Genomic DNA, 22,117 nt, shown 5'->3' on the forward strand with positions numbered 1-22,117 from the left:
AATCCGGTCTTTTTTAGATTCTAAAAATCCCAACAGTTTTTTTTTTCTTTTTTTCATATCCCTCAAAAAAAATAAAAAAACTTTTATATTCCGATCCGGTCATGAAAAACATCACCTCCGGCAACTCACACACAACATGACGTCACCCTTGTCATCCACTGCCGTCATTTTTGTTGTGACATTAACATGTTACATTTTTTCATCAGCCGATGGGCTTGGTGGGTCCGCCACAACCATTTCTATAACCTATGGTGGTAATACTCCCACCATTTGTGGCATAGTTGCCGGTCAACCAAGTCAACGTATCCAATGTTGGCGAAACGGGAACATCTTTTCGGTATTTTCCAACGTCTCTTTTGAGTCCATCGCAGGTGGTCGTGACGTGTTTTGTGGGATCAGGTCGGGTGGTTCAACACTTGTGTGTTGGGATTATAATATCGTCCCAAAAAGACTTTATTATAATGAATCTGTTCGTCTGTTTAACTTAACGATAGGTGACACACAAGTGTGTGCACTTATGAATTCAACAAATAACCAAAATGTTTATTGTTGGAGAGGCAATGATGACTTTGTGAATCAACGAAATACGATTTCGTCTATTTCTTCGGGTTTGGGGTATACTTGTGGTGTGAATGAGACTAATGGGGTTGTTTGTTTCGGGTCAAATTCAAATTTGGCAAATTCTATACAAGGTTTGTTTTCGAATTTTCGTATGATAAGTATTTTTGTTGGTGGTAATCATGCTTGTGGAGTGAATATAACCGGTTTTTTGATATGTAGAGGTAGTAATAATGATTATGGACAACTTAATGTACCGATTCATTCGCCTTTTGAATATTTTGCACTTGCACTTGGTGCTAACCATACTTGTGCTTTGAGGAGATTAAATGGTTATGTAGAGTGTTGGGGAGGTAGGGCGGGTGTTATGAATAGCAATATCGAAAGGGTTTCGTTTGAAACTATAGTTACTGGATTGAATTTTACTTGTGGTTTGACAACTAATAATTTTTCGGTGATTTGTTGGGGAGATGGGTGGGTTAGAAATGATTCTAACCCGCTTGGTTTTGATCAAATACTTCCCGGGCCTTGTGTTCAGTCTGATTGTGAATGTGGTATATATCCGCAATCAGAATCACTTTGTTCTGGTTATGGAAGTATATGTAGACCTTGTGATATAACTACTTTGGTTCCACAAACTCCGGAATTAGTACCACCTCCAACGTCCCCAAGGATTGTTCGTTCAAAAAAGTTGACAAAGGGTTTATTAGCGTTTGTTATTGTTGGATCGGTAGGGGGTGTTGCTGGTATTTGTACTGTTATCTATTGTTTATGGACTGGTGTTTGTTTTGGTAAAAAGAAGATACATAACTCTGTTCAGCCTACAATAAACGCCCCTCAACATACTAATGGTAGCCCGATTTCAAGGTCTGCTACAATTAGGCGACAGTTTTCAAGAGGTTTTAGGCGACAAAGAAGTGGCCCATCTACTAAACAAGCAGAAAAAGAAGAGGAATTCACGTTTGCTGATCTTGCTTTAGCTACAAACAACTTCTCTTTAGAAAATAAAATTGGTGAAGGGAGTTTTGGTGTCGTGTATAGAGGCAAATTGTTGGATGGTCGTGACGTTGCCATTAAAAGAAGTGAGGCAACTGATAAAACCAAGAAATTTCAAGAGAAAGAAAGCGCGTTTGATTCAGAATTGGCATTCTTGTCTAGACTAAACCACAAGCACTTGGTAAGACTAGTTGGGTATTGCGAAGAAAACGATGAAAGACTACTAGTTTATGATTACATGAAAAATGGAGCATTGTATGATCATTTACATGGGACTAAAAACAACGAAAAGAGTCCCAGTTTGTTGAATTCTTGGAAAATGAGGATCAAAATTGCGTTAGATGCTGCTAGAGGTATCGAATACCTTCACAACTATGCAGTTCCACCTATAATACACAGAGACATCAAATCATCCAACATTCTGTTAGACGCTAAATGGGTTGCAAGGGTTTCTGATTTCGGGTTATCACTAATGAGTCCTATTTCTGATTCTGAATTTAAACCCACAAAAGCAGCCGGGACAGTTGGCTACATTGATCCAGAATACTATGGACTCAACGTGTTGACTGCCAAGAGTGACGTTTATGGTTTTGGAGTTGTATTGCTAGAACTTTTGACTGGAAGAAGAGCAATATTCAAGAGCACTGAAGTAAACGGCGGTGCACCTATTAGCTTGGTGGACTACGCGGTCCCAATAATCATGACGGGTGAATTAGAGAAGATATTGGATAAACGGGTTGGGCCGCCTGAGGATAATGAGGCGGAAGCGGTTGAGCTCATGGCATACACTGCATTACATTGTGTGCATTCAGAAGGTAGTTATAGACCAACTATGACTGACATTGTGTCAAATTTGGAAAGAGCTTTAGGACTATGCAGTGACAGCCATGGTAGTATCTCTAGTGGTGTTTCAGTACCTTCAGATTGATTAGTTTCCAATTTCTTTACTTTATCTTTAATGATTTTTGAATTTTTTTTTATTTAGTATTTTGGACTTGAGAGTATATTTGTAAAGATTGTAGATATGTTGGATGCAACATTTTGCAAATGCAATTCTTTGAAGGTATCATCAAGATTCTTGAAAGGGAATAAGTCACCATTTGTTTGTTTTTTAGGATACAGTGGGTTGGTTTTCATCACAAAAATTTGAACCATCAGTTCATTTTATTATTTTGGATTTTGGTTTCAAATGGCAAGTTCTTTATGTAAACAAGATCATATTCATTAAGATTTTTATTGATAGATTACTGGGATCCATCATTGTTTTTTTCATGTTTTCTTATTGTATCAAACTTATAATTTTTAGCTATTGTATGCATCCAGTTTTCTTTTCATCGGGTAACCTCACATACAATATAAGGGAAACCTCGCCGTATAATGGTGAAGTTTTGTATGTATGCTAGACAACAGGATGTTGACCATGGACCATTACAAGTATTTGAGGGAAAAAACCTCATGAAAACTCAAAGACCCTGATAAAACCCGAAGTGGCTTTGAACACCTGCACTGAATATTAACAATGTGAATGTGGTTGTCAATTGTTTCATCTTCTGTCTTTATAGTCGGTGAGGGGTTGTTTTCTTGTGTTTCTTTTTAATCCCACGTGATCTTCATTTTTATTTTATTTTTCTTATAAATAAAGAGATGTATATAAAATAAACTTTATGTTGGAAAAAATAAATTATGTTTGTTTTTTCTAAACATTGCTGATGGTATATTTGTGAATAAAGATACATAATTGCTGCATCTGTCATTGAGTTCAAAAAATATAGTATAGTAGGGTTTATATTTTATAGATATGTAAATCTAAACATTACAGATTCAGATGGTTAGATCAACTTTCAAGTTTCAACCCAATTGAGTAACCGAATCATATACGGGTTGGGTAAATGCGAACCCATATCCGACACAAATAGACAGCCGGTAAAATCATGTACAAGTTGGGTTATACAAACATCTCTTTATACAAACAGGCAGCCGGTTACATGTAAGCATTAAGAAAAATTTAATCAGTCATATACTCATATTCGACTGAAATCGCATAGAGAAAATGTCTGGTAGATGAGTAGATGGAGCATTTATCCGATTAGATCAATATACAAATGTGTGAATGAAAGTACATCTTCCAAGTCAAAGATTTTTGCTGAATCCGAAAGGCCTGCACTTTTCAGTTTGTTAACAGATAACTTGTATCAAAAGACTCCAGACCGCACATATGATCAAGGTACAGGTTGTAAATTCCAGATACATCACCCAAGTCTCATCCTGCTTTAAGACTCGATCTCAAAAGAGTTGAGAGTTACGAATGATCATGTCATGTTGAACGTTTGAATACTTAAAATATGTCAAAAAGACTCGTCATTCCTGAAAACCTCCCCCTTTTATCCCCTTTTCCCATCTTTCGGCAAGTTAAATCAAAAAAATTCTGTGTAAAGATATTAAAAAGAAAAAGACAAAAATGTTTGGAACAATCATATATACAAGGAAACACATTGTAACTGTCAAAAACATACATATTTTCTCGTGGGTTTGTACAACACTTCTCAGACATATTCACATATAAATCACTCCGACATATAACAATATAACATACATACATACATACATACAAACATTGTACACAAGGTTCTCATCAACATGCTGACACATAAACACAATAAATGCAAAAGGCAACCCATTACTGATACCTGAATGGCACGTGAATTAAATTAAACAAAGTCGAAGCTCATAAGTAGCTTTACCGACTTATACTTGTCACCTTTCTGGCTGTGCAGTGGAACAGCTCGGATCCCTTTACGCAGCTCTGAAATGGGTAGGCATGTTTGTCCACCAAAATCATCCTTTTCTGACATGTCATACTCATGAACTTCAATTCGGAGAAGAGCAAGTTCAGGAACTGTTAATGGGAATTCAAACTCTTCATTCCATGCCGGGATCCAGTTGTCCTCAATTGCCTTTGTTCTCTTCATTATAGTATCAGCAGGCACTCCAGCAATTCCGACCTGCATAGAGTATCAAGCGTTCAAGAAATGTTTGAGGATGGGGGGAATGGATGGGTTCGGGAAATTGGGTAACAACGTCAAAACGGACAGTTGTATGAGAGAACATGCCAAGTCAGGACCCAAAACACTTGTTGTCCCGATACTTATTTAAAAACTGAGCTTATTAAAAATGATTAAAACTACATTATTGGAATAACAATTGACTTCTTGAATAAAATGATATAGGAAACAGAGTTTCACATGTGGAAAGTATATCACAGCATGAGAATTTGAGTGATTGGAACCTTAAAACCAGTGAAATGGTTGCTTACAATTTTGTTTAAACTAATTTACACTTTACAGAAATAATTAAAAGAAAATCACAGGAAAGGGTCAATACTTGACCATAACAGAAAATGTCTTACCCTTGTGTAGAAATCTGGAGGTGAGTATGCATCAAAATGTGTATGCTTGAAATCAAAATACCATCCTTCACCCATATACACAGTCACCTGAGAATCATTAATGAAGTTCAATTAGTTAGACGGTAGACGCTAAACCAGATGCATTCAGAAAATCTAGATTCTGCTTGTTTAGGTAATTTAAAATTTTATTTTGTGGGTCCAAAAAATTTGGCTTGGTGAAAATGGGATGCGATGAGATGGGACCCCACAATATATGAATGGGTGAAATTTGAAAAACATACAAGAGATAGAGACTTGGTTTCTTGTTTACCTTCAGGGTTACTTTGACAGGTAATTTGACTCTAGGATCAAAGATGGACTCATTTTTCATCAAGATTTCAGGTTTCTTAACATATCCGCAACCACCATTGGACTTGAACATTCCTTGCATCACCCAAAGCGACCTTCCATAGCCCTGCAAACAGAAACTCGCTAATCGTCGTTAGCTACTTTAAAATGAGTCATATTTTTATACCGAGTATATTATGTCATACTACAAGGCTTCAGAGTTGTCAGCATGATAACCGACTTAATGGAGACCGAGACTAAAGGGTCTTTTTACTACATAAAGAATACACAATTACATCATTTATAAGCATGATGATGAAGTTCAACCTCACCTTTTAACTTAAAATTGGAGATGATGGCTGAACCAAGGCAAGGAAAATGCCAACCATACAGATAAATATGGAAACTTACTTCCTTAAGTAGTAAAATTCATAACACAACCGAACTTTAATAACATACAATCCAGTTCACGTCATTTGAATTAGCAAATAAGAAGAAATAACAATGGTACTACACGTACTCTAAGAGTATATAAAAGATGTAGAAATTGATAGATGACAACTTAAAAATGCATGCGGAAAGCTTCCTATGGGTAAAAAAAATTTTCTTTTCTTATTAGCGTTATGCTTTTGAGTTGATATTATAACTACCAATGACCAGTTACTAACCCACCGACCACTCACCCATTGTGCCCTCACCACGCTGGTGGTTTTGTGTGCTGGAGACTCCATGTGACTATGGTTGGAAGGTACCCTTTTTGGCAGATGTAATATGGCTTATTGGTTTGGGCAAGGCAGAGTGCCCTATAATTAAAGAATGTAGTATGCTAACAAGTTACAAAGGCTCAGGCAGTGGTGGGTGAGCAGAAATACTGTTGACACGATATTTTAATTTTATACCAATTTTTGACTTGTTAATGTGTCACTTTGTTGGGTGATTTTTATTTGCCACACAGGCCACGGCAAGAAGGTTGGCAAACAACTACAGATACATGTGGGTACCAAACTTATGCTTGGTTTTAGGTTTAATCCTTTCAGAGTTTAAATTCTACTTGTATGGCATAAAAACTAATACGCCAGTCTGAATCACAAAATGGCAAGTATTGCCATATAAGAAATATATCCTCTTTGACTAATAGCAAAGATTAGCACTGTACAGAAGATCAAGAAGGTTAAGTTAAGTTTTGATAACAAGGCAGGGAATTATGTTTGTAATTTGACCACTACCGATAGAATGTTAGTTGGATACTATCAGAATGATGTTAGTGCATGTAGCTATTATAATTTGCCAGGAACGTATATCGAAGATGTAGAAAGTGATGGATTATAACCAACGAAGCACAAGGAAGAATTCATATTGCTATATTTTTTCTGTCTTCAGATTTTGAGTTGCAACTACATATAGATAAAAATACCATGGATTGTCCATGAAGTATGATTCATAAAAAGTAAAGCAAGAAAATCAAGACATGGTGGCTGACATAACAAGGGAAACTCCATTCGTACTGCAGTTTTATATTATTATTAGTACTTTACTAAACTCAATTTATATGCAGATATATCAATAAATATAAAATCACCACCTAGTTTATATATTCTACAAACATCAGATTAGATGTAGCAATTTCTATCCATTAACTTATTACATGGGTCAATTTGCGTTGTTTTTTTTTATATATATAAAAAAACAAATCTCAAATCAACATAATAAGGGGGTAAATGGGTCAGAACTTGGCCAAAGTCAAGATACAACCTCCTAAATCGTTTTTCATCAAAATTAGTTATCATTGTGATAATATTGTTTTTTGTAACCAATGAAGTATAAAAAGACATCAAAAAATGAGAAAAAGGCATTTGTAGCTCAAAAGACCAGCCTGTTTTACAACATAACAAATAATGTCCTATTCCAATATAAATCCGTGTGACCCATTTCCCACCCATCCGATCTTCTTAAGTAACCACATACAGTCTAGGTTTGGCGTAGTATGGTAGTCGTGATAAGTAGAGCAAAAAAGTAAAGAATTAACCCACAAAGATTTGCAAAATGTAAAGAATAGAACAGAAATTAAGTTAAGATACTCGAGGACTAACCTGCATATTAAATGCAACCATCTGAGCTCCATGCATCCACCCAATCAGTGGGTTGTAGTTAGATGAGTCAAACCGTATTCCCTTGGGGTACACTCTCAGAATATTCCTCTGGGTGAACCTGAAGAAAGCCAGCTTTTAGCACATCTTTGTAAACAACAGTAAAATTGATATATGCTCCAAACATGTTCAGCTTTAAAAATACATTATTAGCAATACTAGGAGAATATTCATGAATAGATTAGACAATACCTGACAATCTGCGGCCCGTGAGTTTTTGCCGCCTTTTCAAGCTCTTGCTCGCTTAAGCTAAGACGTCTAACTTTATCGGGGTCAACTCTCAACCAATCGTCTAAACCACCCTTACCCTTTCCAGCATGTATAGCAATCAGATTCCTATATTCAGGGGCACAATGGTCATCTTGAATATCTTCCTCTTCTTCCACTTCTTCTTCCAAATCCTCCTGTAAAAGACAAGTCAGATGGCATGAAACCAACTTTGTCTTCCTGATTATGAATTTGGATCAGTAAGCAAGTGATAAATAAGTACCTTAAAATCAGCAGTACTTCTAGATTTAAAGCTGGGTATTTCACCACCCCAAGCTTCCGCAGCCGAGTCATTCTCCTTCTGCGAACCATTTCCACCAGCCTTGGCTTCTTTTGCTTTAAGGTATTCTTTTGGAGGTTTAGTAGATATAATAATCTTTTTTTTCAGACTTTCAGGAGATGGGAATTCCGCTAAACTTTCTGTCTCGGGAGTAAAAAGCATGTCTCCAAATGTTTCAGTAATCATCTACAATTTAGTCACAGTGGAAAATAATGAGATCAAGAAAACTCTTAAGACCTTAAAAGTGTCATTTAGAAGAGGGATTCAACACCTCAATATATTCCAAATAAGAGGAACTAAGGAAGTGTTTGAATTTGCATTTTGAAACTGATAATTTGTTGCAGCTTGTAATCACAATAATCACTTTTAGATGTTTATTTAAACATATTTTGCTTCTCATTGTCTAATTAATTTTAGATAATCAGTTTCATTCTAGCTGCAACAAAGCTTATCACCAAATAGTAAAATATAACTACCCATTCTTTTAACATAATTTGGGAAAACTTTACTGTCATCTCACAAGCCGTATCTTTTCCATTTTCCAGCAGAATATCAGTTTTGATCTATTAATTTCTAAGATTCCATCAAAACTTTTACGGAGTATTACTTTTAATACAACAAAAGCAAGTTGAACTACTATTTCTAAGGGTCCATTAATATAACTAATTATCTGATTATAATTATTCAAAAACTAACTAATCAGGTTTAAAACGCACATCCAAACACCTCCTAAGGAGAAGTTACTCACCTTAGCCACTTTAGCTTGAAGCTCTGTAGTAAGGTGGTCTTCCAGGGTAATTACAACAGGGTACTCGGATGCAACAAAGGCATGAGCCTTGATAGACTTTAAACACTTAATCAATTGAACTGGAGTGGTCAAAGTCCTACAAAACCAAACTAACAATTAATAACATTGCCTCACAAGCCACACAAATTAATTCTAGACTAGATGTAACAACACAATTGCTTTTATAACAATAATCCAATTTCGTTCTTTTTTGGAAAATGAGCAATAATGTGCGTTCACAATACCTTCCATGTAGAACATCCACGTCATTCTTGGCCGAGTTAGGCCATATATCTAACTCAATGACTCTTACACCTCTCTCCAAAGCTTGAATGATCGGTACATCACTACAGTCACTGCTCAGTTGGTTCCCAATTAGATAGGAATTATGACCGGTGAAGATAAAGTAGTGAGACAACGGTAAATTCATATCATGATGAACCTGAAACATAATAAACATATTCACCATCATACCAATTAAGTAAGAAAAGCATTTCGGTAACTTACTTATTCCAACCAAAACATTATCCATTCTTTCAAGTTATTCTTTTGGTGCAATCTAACATCCAATTTTCACACACTTACAAACAACATCAACACTTTGTCTATTAACTAAACAAAATGGGTGGTGATCTATATACCACTAACTTTTCGGCCATACACCACTAAACATATTTTAACGTGTTGTACAGTACAATAATGTAAAACATGTTTGGTGATGTCGGTTAAAAAATGATGGCATACAGATCACCACCCAAACAAAATGTATCAAACTAGTCACGTTTTAATGTTTTATTACCGTGTGTATTGAAGTTCCATATCTAGTAAATATCACCATTTTGATGAGACGTGAAAACTTATTCGGTTGCCATGTCAGCGAAATCACTGCTTACCGGTTACATAATAATGAGGTAACCATAAACAAACAATACCAATGTATTGAAAACTTAATGGATATAATCAACTGTTTAGATATTGTTTACACACACGTGACAAATTTTAATACACTTGACCAATTATCAATTCACCAATCATATATAAAAATCTTATATCTAGAAAGAAAAAAAAAAGCACATAGTTATTTCCAGTAAAATCCTCATCCTCAAACTGTAGATAACAAAATGAAGAAAAAAAAATTCTAAATTTCTAAATATAGAAAGCCGACAAAAACATAACTATAATTATGGTACAGACCAAATCCAGAAACAAAAAAAGTTAACACGCAGTAAAAGGTTAATATAAATAAAAATATATTAACACGCAGTAAAAGGTAAAAAAAATCATAGAAAAATTTTTTACCGAAGGATTAGGATCAAGTGCAGGATTAAGATCACCAAAAAGATACTTAAAAAAGGTTTCAAGATTAAATCCTTTTCTATGAAAAATATGGGCAGTTGAATGCATAATGGATTGTGCATCTTCAACTGTAGCTTTCTCTTCTTTTTGAACTTCAACTAAAAACCTCTTAAAGCATTCAGCGTTCATTATCCCGTTTTCTGAATACTCATCGAATAATGACTTGATCTGAGCCGGTGCTTCTGTGGCTGCTAGCCGGAATCTTCGCCGGAAACAGAAACATACTTTGTATGTTTGTTTGTTTGACGACATTATTGCTTGCCTGACTCTGACTCTGCCTTTGTTTTTTTCTTTGTTCAAAAAAAAAAAAAGGATCGATTTATGTAAGTTGGATTTTGGTTTTATTTTATTTTATTTTTTTTGCTTGAATGGATGGGAAAGTATTTATTTAGTTTTAGTTTAATTTTAGTAAAGATTTTAGAGATGATTTATTGATTTTTGTTATTATTGATTTGTTTGTATTTTTATATAAGACAGCGAGGCAGTTGGGAACTTGGGATATACATATATAGTCCTCATGGTGGGACCCGGTGTATTATGTGTATGTATATATATGTGTGTGTACTGGTGTGTGAAGGAGGAGTGACACGGATGGAACGCGATGACTACATGTTCATGAGTCTTACGGTCAACTCCATAGAGGTGTTTGGTTCGAAACAATGAATGATGATAGTTACCTTCATAATTTACTAGAGATATTTGCACCGTTTGTCAGTTTTGTTGTTGATCTCTTTTGTAGATTATACTTAACGAAATTGACAACTGATTCTTACACGCTATATTATGACATTAAGCCCCTAAGGGACGGGGAGTCCGGGAGCGAGGTCGAAAATGGCGGCAGCCATCGACGGGGTCCAAGGGGAAGCCCTTGGCTGGGGTCGAGCTTTTCGAAACGTCTCAGAAATTATTTTCAAAACATGAGGAGCCATTATTGCCAACCTTGTAAAGTTACAATTATAATTGCTTAAAAGGTCGTTTATGGGCTTTGGATCCTTCATTCTATTCATTACGAATTCTCACCAGAATTCTCTTTGGTCCACACACTCTCAATCACAAACATATCAAAAATTAACGAATTTCTGATTGTATCGATCACATTGAATATTTTGGGGTGAACCACCGTATTGATTGAATAAAAGTGTTTCACGCCTTCAAAGATAATTTAATATCCGGTTTTGTTTGTTTTTTACTATATATCCCCAACACTTTAGACTCATGAATTTAGTGTTTGAGACTCTAACTCAAGCTTATCTATATCTATACTTCTATATGGTATTATAAAAAAGAATAACATTTTATATTTGGAAGTTTTAAAAAAATATGTAATATGTTCACTTAGCACAATTTAAAATATTTTCACTTACACTACCCCGTTGACATTAATGATTAAATTACACTATCAATCATTTATCTTTTAAAATATGTTCATTAACCCTTTACATCAAATTATATACACCACTCAACGTCTCATCTACCACCATCAGTCGCCCCCCACCACCACATCGTCGCCATTGCGACCATCGCCGTATCGCGGGTATTCGGGTAACGTGCTAGTTTATTTAGTAGACTAGGCTCTAACACGTTTAAGTTTGCTTGAATAGCGCTTTCCAAAAACCGAGCTCGTAGCTTTCGAGTAACATGACTTGTATGACTCGTTTAAGCCTTGTCAAACACAACCTAGACCCGTACCAAAATTAGTTTTTTCCCCGTTAAACAAAAGGACCATGATACCACTAACTAGCTTCAATACGTATCAGATATTTCATATTTGTAAACTTCAAGAATCAAGATTAGGAAACATAGATGACGTTAACAAAAAGTTAATGATAAATCAACCATGAGATACATGTAAAACGATGAAAGAAAATATAGGTTGTGTGAAAGACACTTTATTTTTTATGTATAACCTGGTTTGTTTTTCATTAGTACTCCTTAATTGTGATGTTGTCGCAGCGCATGAATTGTTTGGTGTCGCCTAAATACTTGTTTGTTATAAGGAAAATGATAAATCCTCTTAACCAATCCTACTAAAAATCCTCCTAATATATCCACTTTAACACATGTAATCCACTAATTCTCTTTCCTAATCTCACCCCCTGATTTTCCACATGTCACGATACTATTAATTAGGAGGATTTTTAGGCTAACCAATTAGGAAGATTGATCATTACCCTTGTTATAATTGTGTGGCTGGTGTAGCGTTTTTGAGAGCTTTGAATATATAAACTAAGCTCAAAAGTTGTGTTTTGCCCATAAAAGCTTAAAAGCTTTTGCAAAAAAAAAACAAAAATTCAAATAAAATAAAATGATAAATATAACAATACAAGAAAAAAGTTCTTTAGTGACCATTTTTCTTAGTGGCAACTAAAATTTGGTCATCAATAACTTATTTAATTACCATTAAAAAAAAAGAGATGATCTGTACACTACCAAATGTGCTTTAAAGTGTTATTACAGTACAATACTATATAGCATGTTTGGTGGTGTACGGTCAAAATGTGGTGGTGTACAGATCACTTCCCTTAAAAAAAGGTGGTAACTGAATTTGATCATTATACAAAATTAGTGGCAAAAAAATAACAATTTTTTTGTTTCCAGACAAAACTAGTTAGTGTGCCCCGGCGTTGTCCGGGGCTCGTAGATTTTGTGTGTTGTAGCTTTTAAGTACTCTAAAGACGTAAGTAAAACGCATACAATACATAGAAATTACGAAGAGTCATATTTGTTGGTTTTCCAAAGACATATATGCATATATATTGTCCCGGCGTTGCCCCGAGAAAAATAACAATACTTTTAGCTAACATAATTTTAAGCAACATTAACCCATATGCCATTGAAACATTTTTTGTAGTAAAAATGTTCAATGTCAATGATACTTACGTAAAGCAATGTAATTGTCATATAACTCTTAAAAATATATAGAAAAAGTAATTTAGACATAGACCAAATTTTCGATTATATATGATATGTTTGTCGTTGTCGTAGTTGATTTGTTGTTGACTTGCTTAACTTTTTTCAAATTAAGAACTTAGTTTAAGCTTGCAGTTACAACTTACAATAGCATGGTTTGTAAAGTATTCTGTTGTGTTACATAATGAGTGCATGACTCGTATCTATGCACTTGCACAGTTTTACACATGGAGTTATTTTACTTTCACAATACAGGGTAAGGTTGGAATTCACTTTTGAATTAACGACTATGATTAAAATCTTTAAAGTTACATCTCATCTATACATTAGCAATTTCACATGGCTGGTTTCTATATCTCAAAAACAGACAACAGAGTATAATTTTCCTATACTCATTCCAATCTCACAATAGCTTTAATCTTTTAACAAACAATATTTTTCTTGACATCTTCTTCCTAATTTTCTTCTCATATAAAAGCTTTTTACATTTAAATCCAATTTTTTTCAATTAAATGCAAGTTTAAAGCAATATAGATTTAGATAGATGTAGATGTCGATGCATTTGATAATTTTTTGGTTAGATGTATGGCGGAGGAGGTGGTTCATCGAATCAAACGCACAGTCGTAACGGCAGATCATGAAGATAGGAGACTGGTAGGTGGTCGGTGGTTGTCACAACCGATTGTCACCAGCCGGTTCATCGTATGCGGCGTGGATGACGAAAAATCGAACGGGAAGCTACCGGAGCTCGATCTCATTGAATGGATGATTGGAAAAGCTAACAGAGACGACACTTGTGATTTCCACTGTAAGTTAATTCCTTTCTTTTACCAGAGCTGATTTTTTCTCCAAGGTATAAGGCTGTTTTTTTTTTAAAATTTTTTTGTAAATATCGTGTGCAGTTTTTTGAGTACGAGATTGATGCTATCGACCTATCAGCGCATATGTTACCGAGTTCAAGTGGCGGTTGAAGACCTCATGATATATGAAAAGGAAGAAGAGAAGGGCAAAAAAAAAAAAGATGAGAAAATAGTGTGTAAATTTAATTAATATATATCTAAAAAGTTAATAAAGTTGTACATTATGCTGAAAGTCATGTAAGTTGTACATTATGCATAAAGTCTTGTAAAAAACCAATTAGTTTTTAGTAAATAGGGTAAATTAGTGACGGAGCTTTAGTGACGAAAATTGACCACCCAAAATTTGGTAACTAACCACAAAAATTTGGTAACTAACCACAATAGTGACCAAATTTTAATTGTTAATGACGAAAATTTGGTCATTATGATAAATTAGTGACCAAATGTTTTTCGTCCCTAATCCATATTTTTCTTGTAGTGTAACTAATTTGACAAACTTACACATATACATAAAGATCTGACAGGTGATGACACTTGATAAAACATGTCATAATTCAAGCACAATAGTTGTATAAGCATTATCAAACGTATAAATAATAGTCATCCCTGGTTTTACCCTGGTCATGGGTTCTATTCTTTAAAGTGACATTTCTTAGGGGTTTTTTCCTTTAAATCACCTGTAACGGCTTATGGTCGACACTTCGTAGTCTAGAGTACGGGAAGAGATTCACCGTTATACGGTAAGGTGTCCCGATCTCGAATACACTGTTAAAAAAAAAAAAAAAAACTTTGATGCAGGAATCTAAAATACAGAGACGAAATTATACATTTAAAGAAGATAAAACTAAAACAAAGGTTGTTTCTTTATTTCTCCATGGGAAACATAGACAGGGATAGCTGTCTTTTTTCAATCAATGAAATCGATTTAAAATATCGTACATATGGTCAAAGTCGTTTTTCACTCAAATGATAAAAATATGATGTTTTAAAACTTTTAGAACTATATAAAAAAATAACTAAAAAAGTGTTTCTTTGTAATGCAAATGACAAGTGTTTCTTTGGCATATGGAATATGCTTTATATATGATTGGAGTCAGGATGGCAAATGGCCAACCTTGCTTTGTTCTTCTATATTGAATTAGATGTCTTGCTTATTTTACTTATAAATTTTGATATCTTCCGGTGGAAACTAATACGAGTATCTATATCTATAATATAATTAAAGAAAAGTGATTAATCAATCTAACTTATGTGCCTACAATCAACCTAATACCTTAACAATTTAACATGTGGATTCCACTGATTCTCTTTCCTAATACCTTAAGAATTTGCCTTCTGATTTTTTCACTTGTCATCATTTTATAATTAGGCTGATTTTTAAGCATACTAATTAGGTTGATTTATCGTTATCATTAATTAAGAGATGAGGTTGTGGGTAGTAGGGCTATCAATGGATTCGGGTTTAGGTTGACGGGTTGGTGCGTTGAAAAACTTTGACCCTAACCCAATCCACTAAAAATTTCAGATTAGAAATTTCAACCCTGACCCACAACCCGTCAACCCATGACCCAACCCATATGACCTGATAAGCAAATATATATAAATATATAACAGAATAAATCAACCAATATAAAGCTCTATTATTGATGTGTATGCTGAAAACAAAAAGTACCAAAAAAGAAAGAAATTTGAGGGTATTGTTAAAACTTGCCAGAAAGTTGATAAACATAGTGTGTCACCCAACATCAGCATCTCACAAACTTTTAAATCCTCCTCTTATTTTATATGCGAAGTTAGGTTTGATTAGATATATAGAATATGAGAACGGAACATATGGATAAGTAGATTGTGGAGTATAAGATACTATATATAAACCAAATATTTTTAAGATATTGGGTTGGCAGGTCGACCTAACAACCCAACCCAAAAAAATCCAGGTTGACGGGTTGGTGGGTCGAAAATCCCCAACCCTAACCTGACTTTTTTCGGGTTGGGTCGAGATTGACAACCCTAGTTGTGGGTACACTTGGCACCTCTAATCCCCTTTTTGAGCCTAATCCTCCCTCCTTATTAATCCTTTAATTTTTTAATAGTTATACTTATTAAGGCCGACCTTTATATTAGGGAGGTGATATTAATACCACAACATTTGATTAATATACCACAATCATGCAGTGTTAACTTGTACAATCCGTATTAAAAGTTGTACATTGTGGTAAATGAATAATAAAGTGTGGTACTAATATCACCACTCTTTATATTATTAATAAAAAAAAGTCTCCCAAAAATTATTACTCGTATTATTTTATTATCTATAAATATAAAACCTTGAAAAATCTCTCACATATTATAAACTCCAAAAAAAGAGCTACGATCAATTACCAAAAGGGGTTTTTTTTATATACTTTGTTCATATTTAATCATTAAAGGAGGAGGGTTCTTTTTCCAATTGCTTATGTGTCACCTAATTAACATATCTTTCCAATTTTCTTTTATTTACACACATGCCCCAAAATTTTAATATTTATTTTTTTACATACATTTTATATTTAAAATTAAATTCTGTCTAATGATTAGTTTAAAATAATTTTATTTTACGGAGTCCGTGTGTTAACACAGGACTACATCTAGTTCGTATTATGTTGAACCTCCTTATAAAAGCTAAATAAACCTCCTTGGACTTTAAAGATTGAAAGGTAAACCCAATATCACTTAGAAAGGCCTAAAACCCAAACTTATTTTATTTCTCTACCACTTATTTTGATTCCATAGTTTCAAACTTAAAATCGACTTGCATTCAAATTCAACTTTATATTTAAAAATATATTTAAAAAAATGACTTTCATTAATATTAAGATTATAGATAAAATTCATAACATTTCATTTATAATAACTAATAATATAAACACAAATAATGTAATTTGTAAACAAAGAATTATTAATCTTTCACAATTTTCAGATAAACCAATAAAATTTAAACAAATAACGTAAATTTTTACATAAAAACGAAAAACACCCTAAACTCCTCTATAGTCTATAGTTCTATACCATTTGGTACTACTACAAGTCCTTGGCATATACTAACGTGTTTCAAACTCGTTATCTTTGTAACTTATCATTCAAGGTTGCAAAGCATCTAATTAGACAAATCCTACTAGATTTATATAAAGCTACTACTCTACTAGTGATCAGGCTCGTCTGATGGACGGGTAGTATCAAACTATATCAATCAAAGCTAAAAAATTAGAATTCAAATATATATTAAATAGATACCGAAAATTTTTTTTAAAAAAACATAAAATAATACATAAAACAATTAAAATAAGGCAAAAAATTGAAGAATTAATGCGTAATAAATTAATCTTTCGGGAAAGACCTATTATACATATCAAAATCATGATAAAACCATTATTAGCTATAAAACCATGATAAAAGAACTAAAGATATGTCAAGTAATGAATAATGATAAATTCTGTTATTTAAGCATACTACAATTAAGTTATCACATACCCAAAGAACCATAAAATTGATTCTTGGTAAACCAAAACAAATTTCAAGAAAATGTTCATAATACTTTTATCTCCAATGTTGAATCAGCTCATGATCGTCAAGACTCATTACCAAATCATAACGTGTACATAATACATATATTGCGCAACGATTTTATTAATCAATACGAAAGCTAAAGAAGAAACATATGAAAATTATCTCCAAATAAATATTGATTCTAGTTTACCTTTTTTTTTCAACTTTAGTTAAATAAAAAATTTGCAGTTTTTTATATCTAAACTTACTACAAACATAAACAACAATTTTATACTAAACAATTTAAAGTTAGGCTCAACAAACAAGAGAAACAAAAAGTATATATTATATAATTTGAAAACACATATCAATTCATCAACAAAGACCATCTCGAACTTTTTGATTTTCTTCGGGTTGTTCCACTCCAAAACAGGCCATACATGCACAACACGGAGTCGTAGATGATGATTAACATGTGTTGGCTTAAGATTTTCAAGATAAACTAATGTAGTTTTATTTTTTGTTGTTGAACAAGAAGTCATAATGAAGCTATAATGGATAACAAAATAAATTAGAAGAGATAATAATAACAATAACATAAGAATTCAATATTAAATAATAATAATGATTAAATATGAACAAATTATATAAAAAAAAAACCCCTTTTGGTAATCGATCGTAGCTCTTTTTTTGCCGTATTTTTTTGGAGTTTATAATATGTGAGAGATTTTTCAAGGTTTTATATTTATAGATAATAAAATAATACGAGTAATAATTTTTGGGAGACTTTTTTTATTAATAATATAAAGAGTGGTGATATTAGTACCAAATCGTATAGAACTATAGACTATAGAGGAGTTTAGGGTGTTTTTCGTTTTTATGTAAAAATTTACGTTATTTGTTTAAATTTTATTGGTTTATCTGAAAATTGTGAAAGATTAATAATTCTTTGTTTACAAATTACATTATTTGTGTTTATATTATTAGTTATTATAAATGAAATGTTATGAATTTTATCTATAATCTTAATATTAATGAAAGTCATTTTTTTAAAATATATTTTTAAATATAAAGTTGAATTTGAATGCAAGTCGATTTTACGTTTGAAACTATGGAATCAAAATAAGTGGTAGAGAAATAAGATAAGTTTGGGTTTTAGGCCTTTCTAAGTGATATTGGGTTTACCTTTCAATCTTAAAGTCCAAGGAGGTTTATTTAGCTTTTATAAGGAGGTTCAACATAATACGAACTAGACGTAGTCCCGTGTTAACACACGGACTCCGTAAAGTAAAATTATTTTAAACTAACCATTAGACAGAATCTAATTTTAAATATAAAATGTATGTAAAAAAATAAATATTAAAATTTTGGGGCATGTGTGTAAATAAAAGAAAATTGGAAAGATATGTTAATTAGGTGACACATAAACAATTGGAAAAAGAACCCTCCTCCTTTAATAGGTAGAGAGATATAGGCTTTGTATATACGGAGTATTACTTTTTCTTAAGGAGGTTCAATGACCCCCTTAGTTTCCATATAGATCCGCCAATGGGTCTATCTTGTAGCTAATTATAGAAATACTTTTTTTCAAATGAAGACTTCTATTCAACTATAAAATTTCTTTCTCTATAACACCAATTTTGTCATTTATTCAACTAACTATAAAAACCTTTTTAGATATTGCTAATTATACATACACCACCATGTTTAGTTTTACACTACTAAATTATAGTGTTCCATTATACAATTATATGAAACATGTTTTATGGTGTATAGTTAAAAATGGTGATTGATATACATATCATCACCTATCATTTTTTATTATATTTTTTTTCGAACATTCAGTCGGTATGTGATATTAGTGAAACCTCACAGTATAATGGTAAAACATTGCACGTACCTTAGACAAACGAGATGTTGATCATGGGCCGTTATAAGTATTCAGAGGAAAAACTTCAAGATTTGTTATCCCTATGGATCTAACTCAAGACATTGGATAAAACCTGTGATGACTCGGACCAGCTGGACTACTAGGATACTAGTCATCATCACCCATCATTTAACTTTTTCTTTTAGCGACATCCATTTTGTAATTAACAAAATCTCTCCAAATCAGTAACCACGCTTTATTTTTCAAAACTAAAGTGTTTAAAATGCGATGCATTTTCTTTGTATGTTTGTACACGGATTACACAAGTTAGCTTTGGATTCAGAACTTGACGAGTCAAAAAAGTATAATCACGATTACTTTTCATATCTTTATAGAAAATATTAAAATAACTATATATATATATATATATCCTACTTAAGAGACATATATAATTACATATTTATTCAAAATGCAAGTTTTTAATACATAAATACAATGTTTCTAAAGCATGGTTTGGATAGATATGTAATTGTATCTCAAAAGTGAGATATATATATAAACTAGATTTTAGACCCGTGTTCAACACTATACACGAGACTTACGACATTATTAATATTAGATATTAATACATATAACTCATAAAAGCTTATAACTCATAAAAGCTTATAAGTTCAATGTTGAAGATATAAGTAGATACTAAATGTTTAATTCAAATGTCAAGAATGTTAAGCTAATATAAAGAAAACTAATGTAATAAAAGAACTTTGGAAACATATACCCTCCTTCAGCATTTGAAAGACTTCTTTATAGATGAAATTTGTTGTAGTGTTTTTTGGTCTTCTCATCTTTGTCACAATTTAACACTTTAAAGCCCTTCTCGAGTTAACTCAAGATACTGTAATGTACAATTGTTCGTGTGTGAAAACTGGGCTTTGTAGATAGAAACCAATTTTATTAACATTGTAAAAATAATTATTTTAGTTATTTGTTTTTTATTAATTAAATACAATTATGTAAAAAATCAAATGATGACATCAGCAGGAGTCAATTTGACGGAATCGAACGATATGATTGGTTAATAAGATACTAGTTCTACTTTATTTTAGTATATATTAAAAAAAATAGAATTAAAATAGTACAATTATTATTAAGATGTTAAATATTTACATTAAATTTAATGTATTTTTAATTAGTTATGTGTATATATATATATATATACTAGTGGTCAGGCCCGTCCAATGGACGGGTAGTCTCAAAATATATTAATCAAAGATAAAAAATTGGATTTCAAATATATTAAATAGATATACCGAAATCAACTTGAAAATTTACTAGCTGAATAGCCACTCTATCGGTCAAACTACTCCAAAAATTATCCGCCCAACGAAGAAACATACGAAAATTAACTCCATATAAATATTGATTTCAGTTTACCCTTTTTTTTTCAACTTTAGTTAAATAAAAAATTTACAGTTTCTTATATTCTAAAAGTGTAAACTATATTTATAAAAGTATAATTAAATATAAATTAGGTTAAAGTGTAAATTGGTGATGGAAAATCAAAAAGTTTAAGTTAATTATTTTAAATTGGGTTAAGTGTAAATTGGTGATGAGAAACTAAAAAGTGTAAATTAATTGTTTTAGATTGGGGTTAAAGTGTAAATTGGTGATGAAAAACCAAAAAGTGTAAATTAATTTAGATTAATATTAAAAAAAATTAGAGAATTAATAAGGAGGGAGGATTAAACTCAAGGAGGTGGATTAGGGGTGCCAAGTGTACCCCTAACCACATCTTTTAGTTATATTATAGATATATGATTGCACATATTATTGGATATATATTAGTTATTATTTAATTGGATAAATATTAAATATTATTCGATCGGATATATATTAGCTATTATTATTATTATTTATTTATTGTATTAAAATTATTGGGTAAAAAGTGTAAATTTGTGATGGAAAACAAAAAAATGTAAATTAAAGTCAAAATTAAAAACAAAAGTCAACATTAAGAAATCGAGAGATGTAATTGGTCGATAAGTTATTAGAGCAACTGTGTTTTAGTATAATAAAAAATCTCCCATCAAGAATAATATTGAAAATTTTTCTTTTTGCTTAGATATTATTTATATTTATATGTATTACAAGTATATAAAAAGAGGGAAGAGAATATGAGGCTGTTAGGCATCTAAGTTGGGTGAAAAACTCCTCACATACTTTTTTTTAAACCATAAAAATCATGGAAGACCAAATATTTATTCAAAATATTAAAATATTGGTATGTGAGGAGTTTTTCATCCAAATTAGGTGCATAACAGCCCTATACTCACTTTTCTCATATAAAAAATATATAAAACTAACGACATAATAAAAAGTTTTAAATGATCCAGGTGTATGTATTATCGTAAACCAACCAATGGTTATGCATAGCTCAATTTACGGCATCATACTTAAAGTGCCTTGAATGCTATAATTTTATGTAGTACATTTAAATTGACAGAGCATTAAACATTTAAAGTCAATAAAGCTTAAATTTAAGAGTTAAGACAATAGAGGGCGTAGCCCCTCCTAGTGTATAGAATTATAACTAAGATGTAGGGGACCGGTGCTTGTAAGAGGCATAAGTCAGTTATAAAGAAAATGGTTAAAAAGGTCACATAAACTTTCAATACAAAATAGGTAAATTCACTAACTTTTTACTTTATCATTTACTGTGTTTGATTTTGATAAATTCTTGGTAAAAGTTGTTCCATCATTCTTTAGAAGTTCTTTAAAACTTGGACATTAAATTGAGACGGGGATACATTCTATTTTGATGGAAAATA

The 22,117-nt window shown here is 32.2% G+C and overlaps 2 protein-coding genes across 3 annotated transcripts; one reads left to right on the forward strand and one right to left on the reverse strand.

Annotated features, from left to right (window-relative positions):
• LOC122587419 (putative serine/threonine-protein kinase-like protein CCR3) lies at positions 1 to 2,638 on the forward strand. The gene has a single exon (XM_043759619.1). The coding sequence runs from the start codon at positions 137 to 139 to the stop codon at positions 2,480 to 2,482; it is 2,346 nt and encodes a 781-aa protein (XP_043615554.1). The 5' UTR covers positions 1 to 136; the 3' UTR covers positions 2,483 to 2,638.
• A 1,375-nt stretch (positions 2,639 to 4,013) lies between these two features.
• LOC122597113 (phosphoinositide phospholipase C 2-like) lies at positions 4,014 to 10,477 on the reverse strand. 2 transcript variants are annotated; one of them, XM_043769746.1, is made up of 9 exons: positions 10,068 to 10,477; positions 9,014 to 9,210; positions 8,730 to 8,865; positions 7,925 to 8,167; positions 7,627 to 7,838; positions 7,378 to 7,495; positions 5,271 to 5,414; positions 4,961 to 5,047; positions 4,014 to 4,556 (listed from the first exon to the last, which is right to left on the reverse strand). In XM_043769746.1, the coding sequence occupies exons 1-9, from the start codon at positions 10,374 to 10,376 to the stop codon at positions 4,263 to 4,265; spliced, it is 1,740 nt and encodes a 579-aa protein (XP_043625681.1). In that variant the 5' UTR covers positions 10,377 to 10,477; the 3' UTR covers positions 4,014 to 4,262. The 2 variants fall into 2 exon arrangements, with proteins under 2 accessions (XP_043625681.1, XP_043625686.1); XM_043769751.1 differs by lacking the exon at positions 10,068 to 10,477 and adding an exon at positions 9,568 to 9,647.
• Positions 10,478 to 22,117: the final 11,640 nt, after the last annotated feature.

Source organism: Erigeron canadensis, chromosome 1 (assembly GCF_010389155.1).
Source record: "Erigeron canadensis isolate Cc75 chromosome 1, C_canadensis_v1, whole genome shotgun sequence".
In the NCBI taxonomy this organism is placed as follows: Eukaryota; Viridiplantae; Streptophyta; class Magnoliopsida; order Asterales; family Asteraceae; genus Erigeron; species Erigeron canadensis.

Bases quoted from the DNA above. Each gene is read 5' to 3' on its own strand.
- LOC122587419 (XM_043759619.1), top strand. From the start codon at position 137: ATGACGTCACCCTTGTCATCCACTGCCGTCATTTTTGTTGTGACATTA.
- LOC122597113 (XM_043769746.1), bottom strand. From the start codon at position 10,376: ATGTCGTCAAACAAACAAACATACAAAGTATGTTTCTGTTTCCGGCGA. The intron at 8,168-8,729 runs GTGAGTAACTTC...ACTAAATTGTAG, and splicing joins TTCAAGCTAAAGTGGCTAAG to ATGATTACTGAAACATTTGG. The intron at 4,557-4,960 runs GTAAGACATTTT...TACTCTATGCAG, and splicing joins CTCCAGATTTCTACACAAGG to GTCGGAATTGCTGGAGTGCC.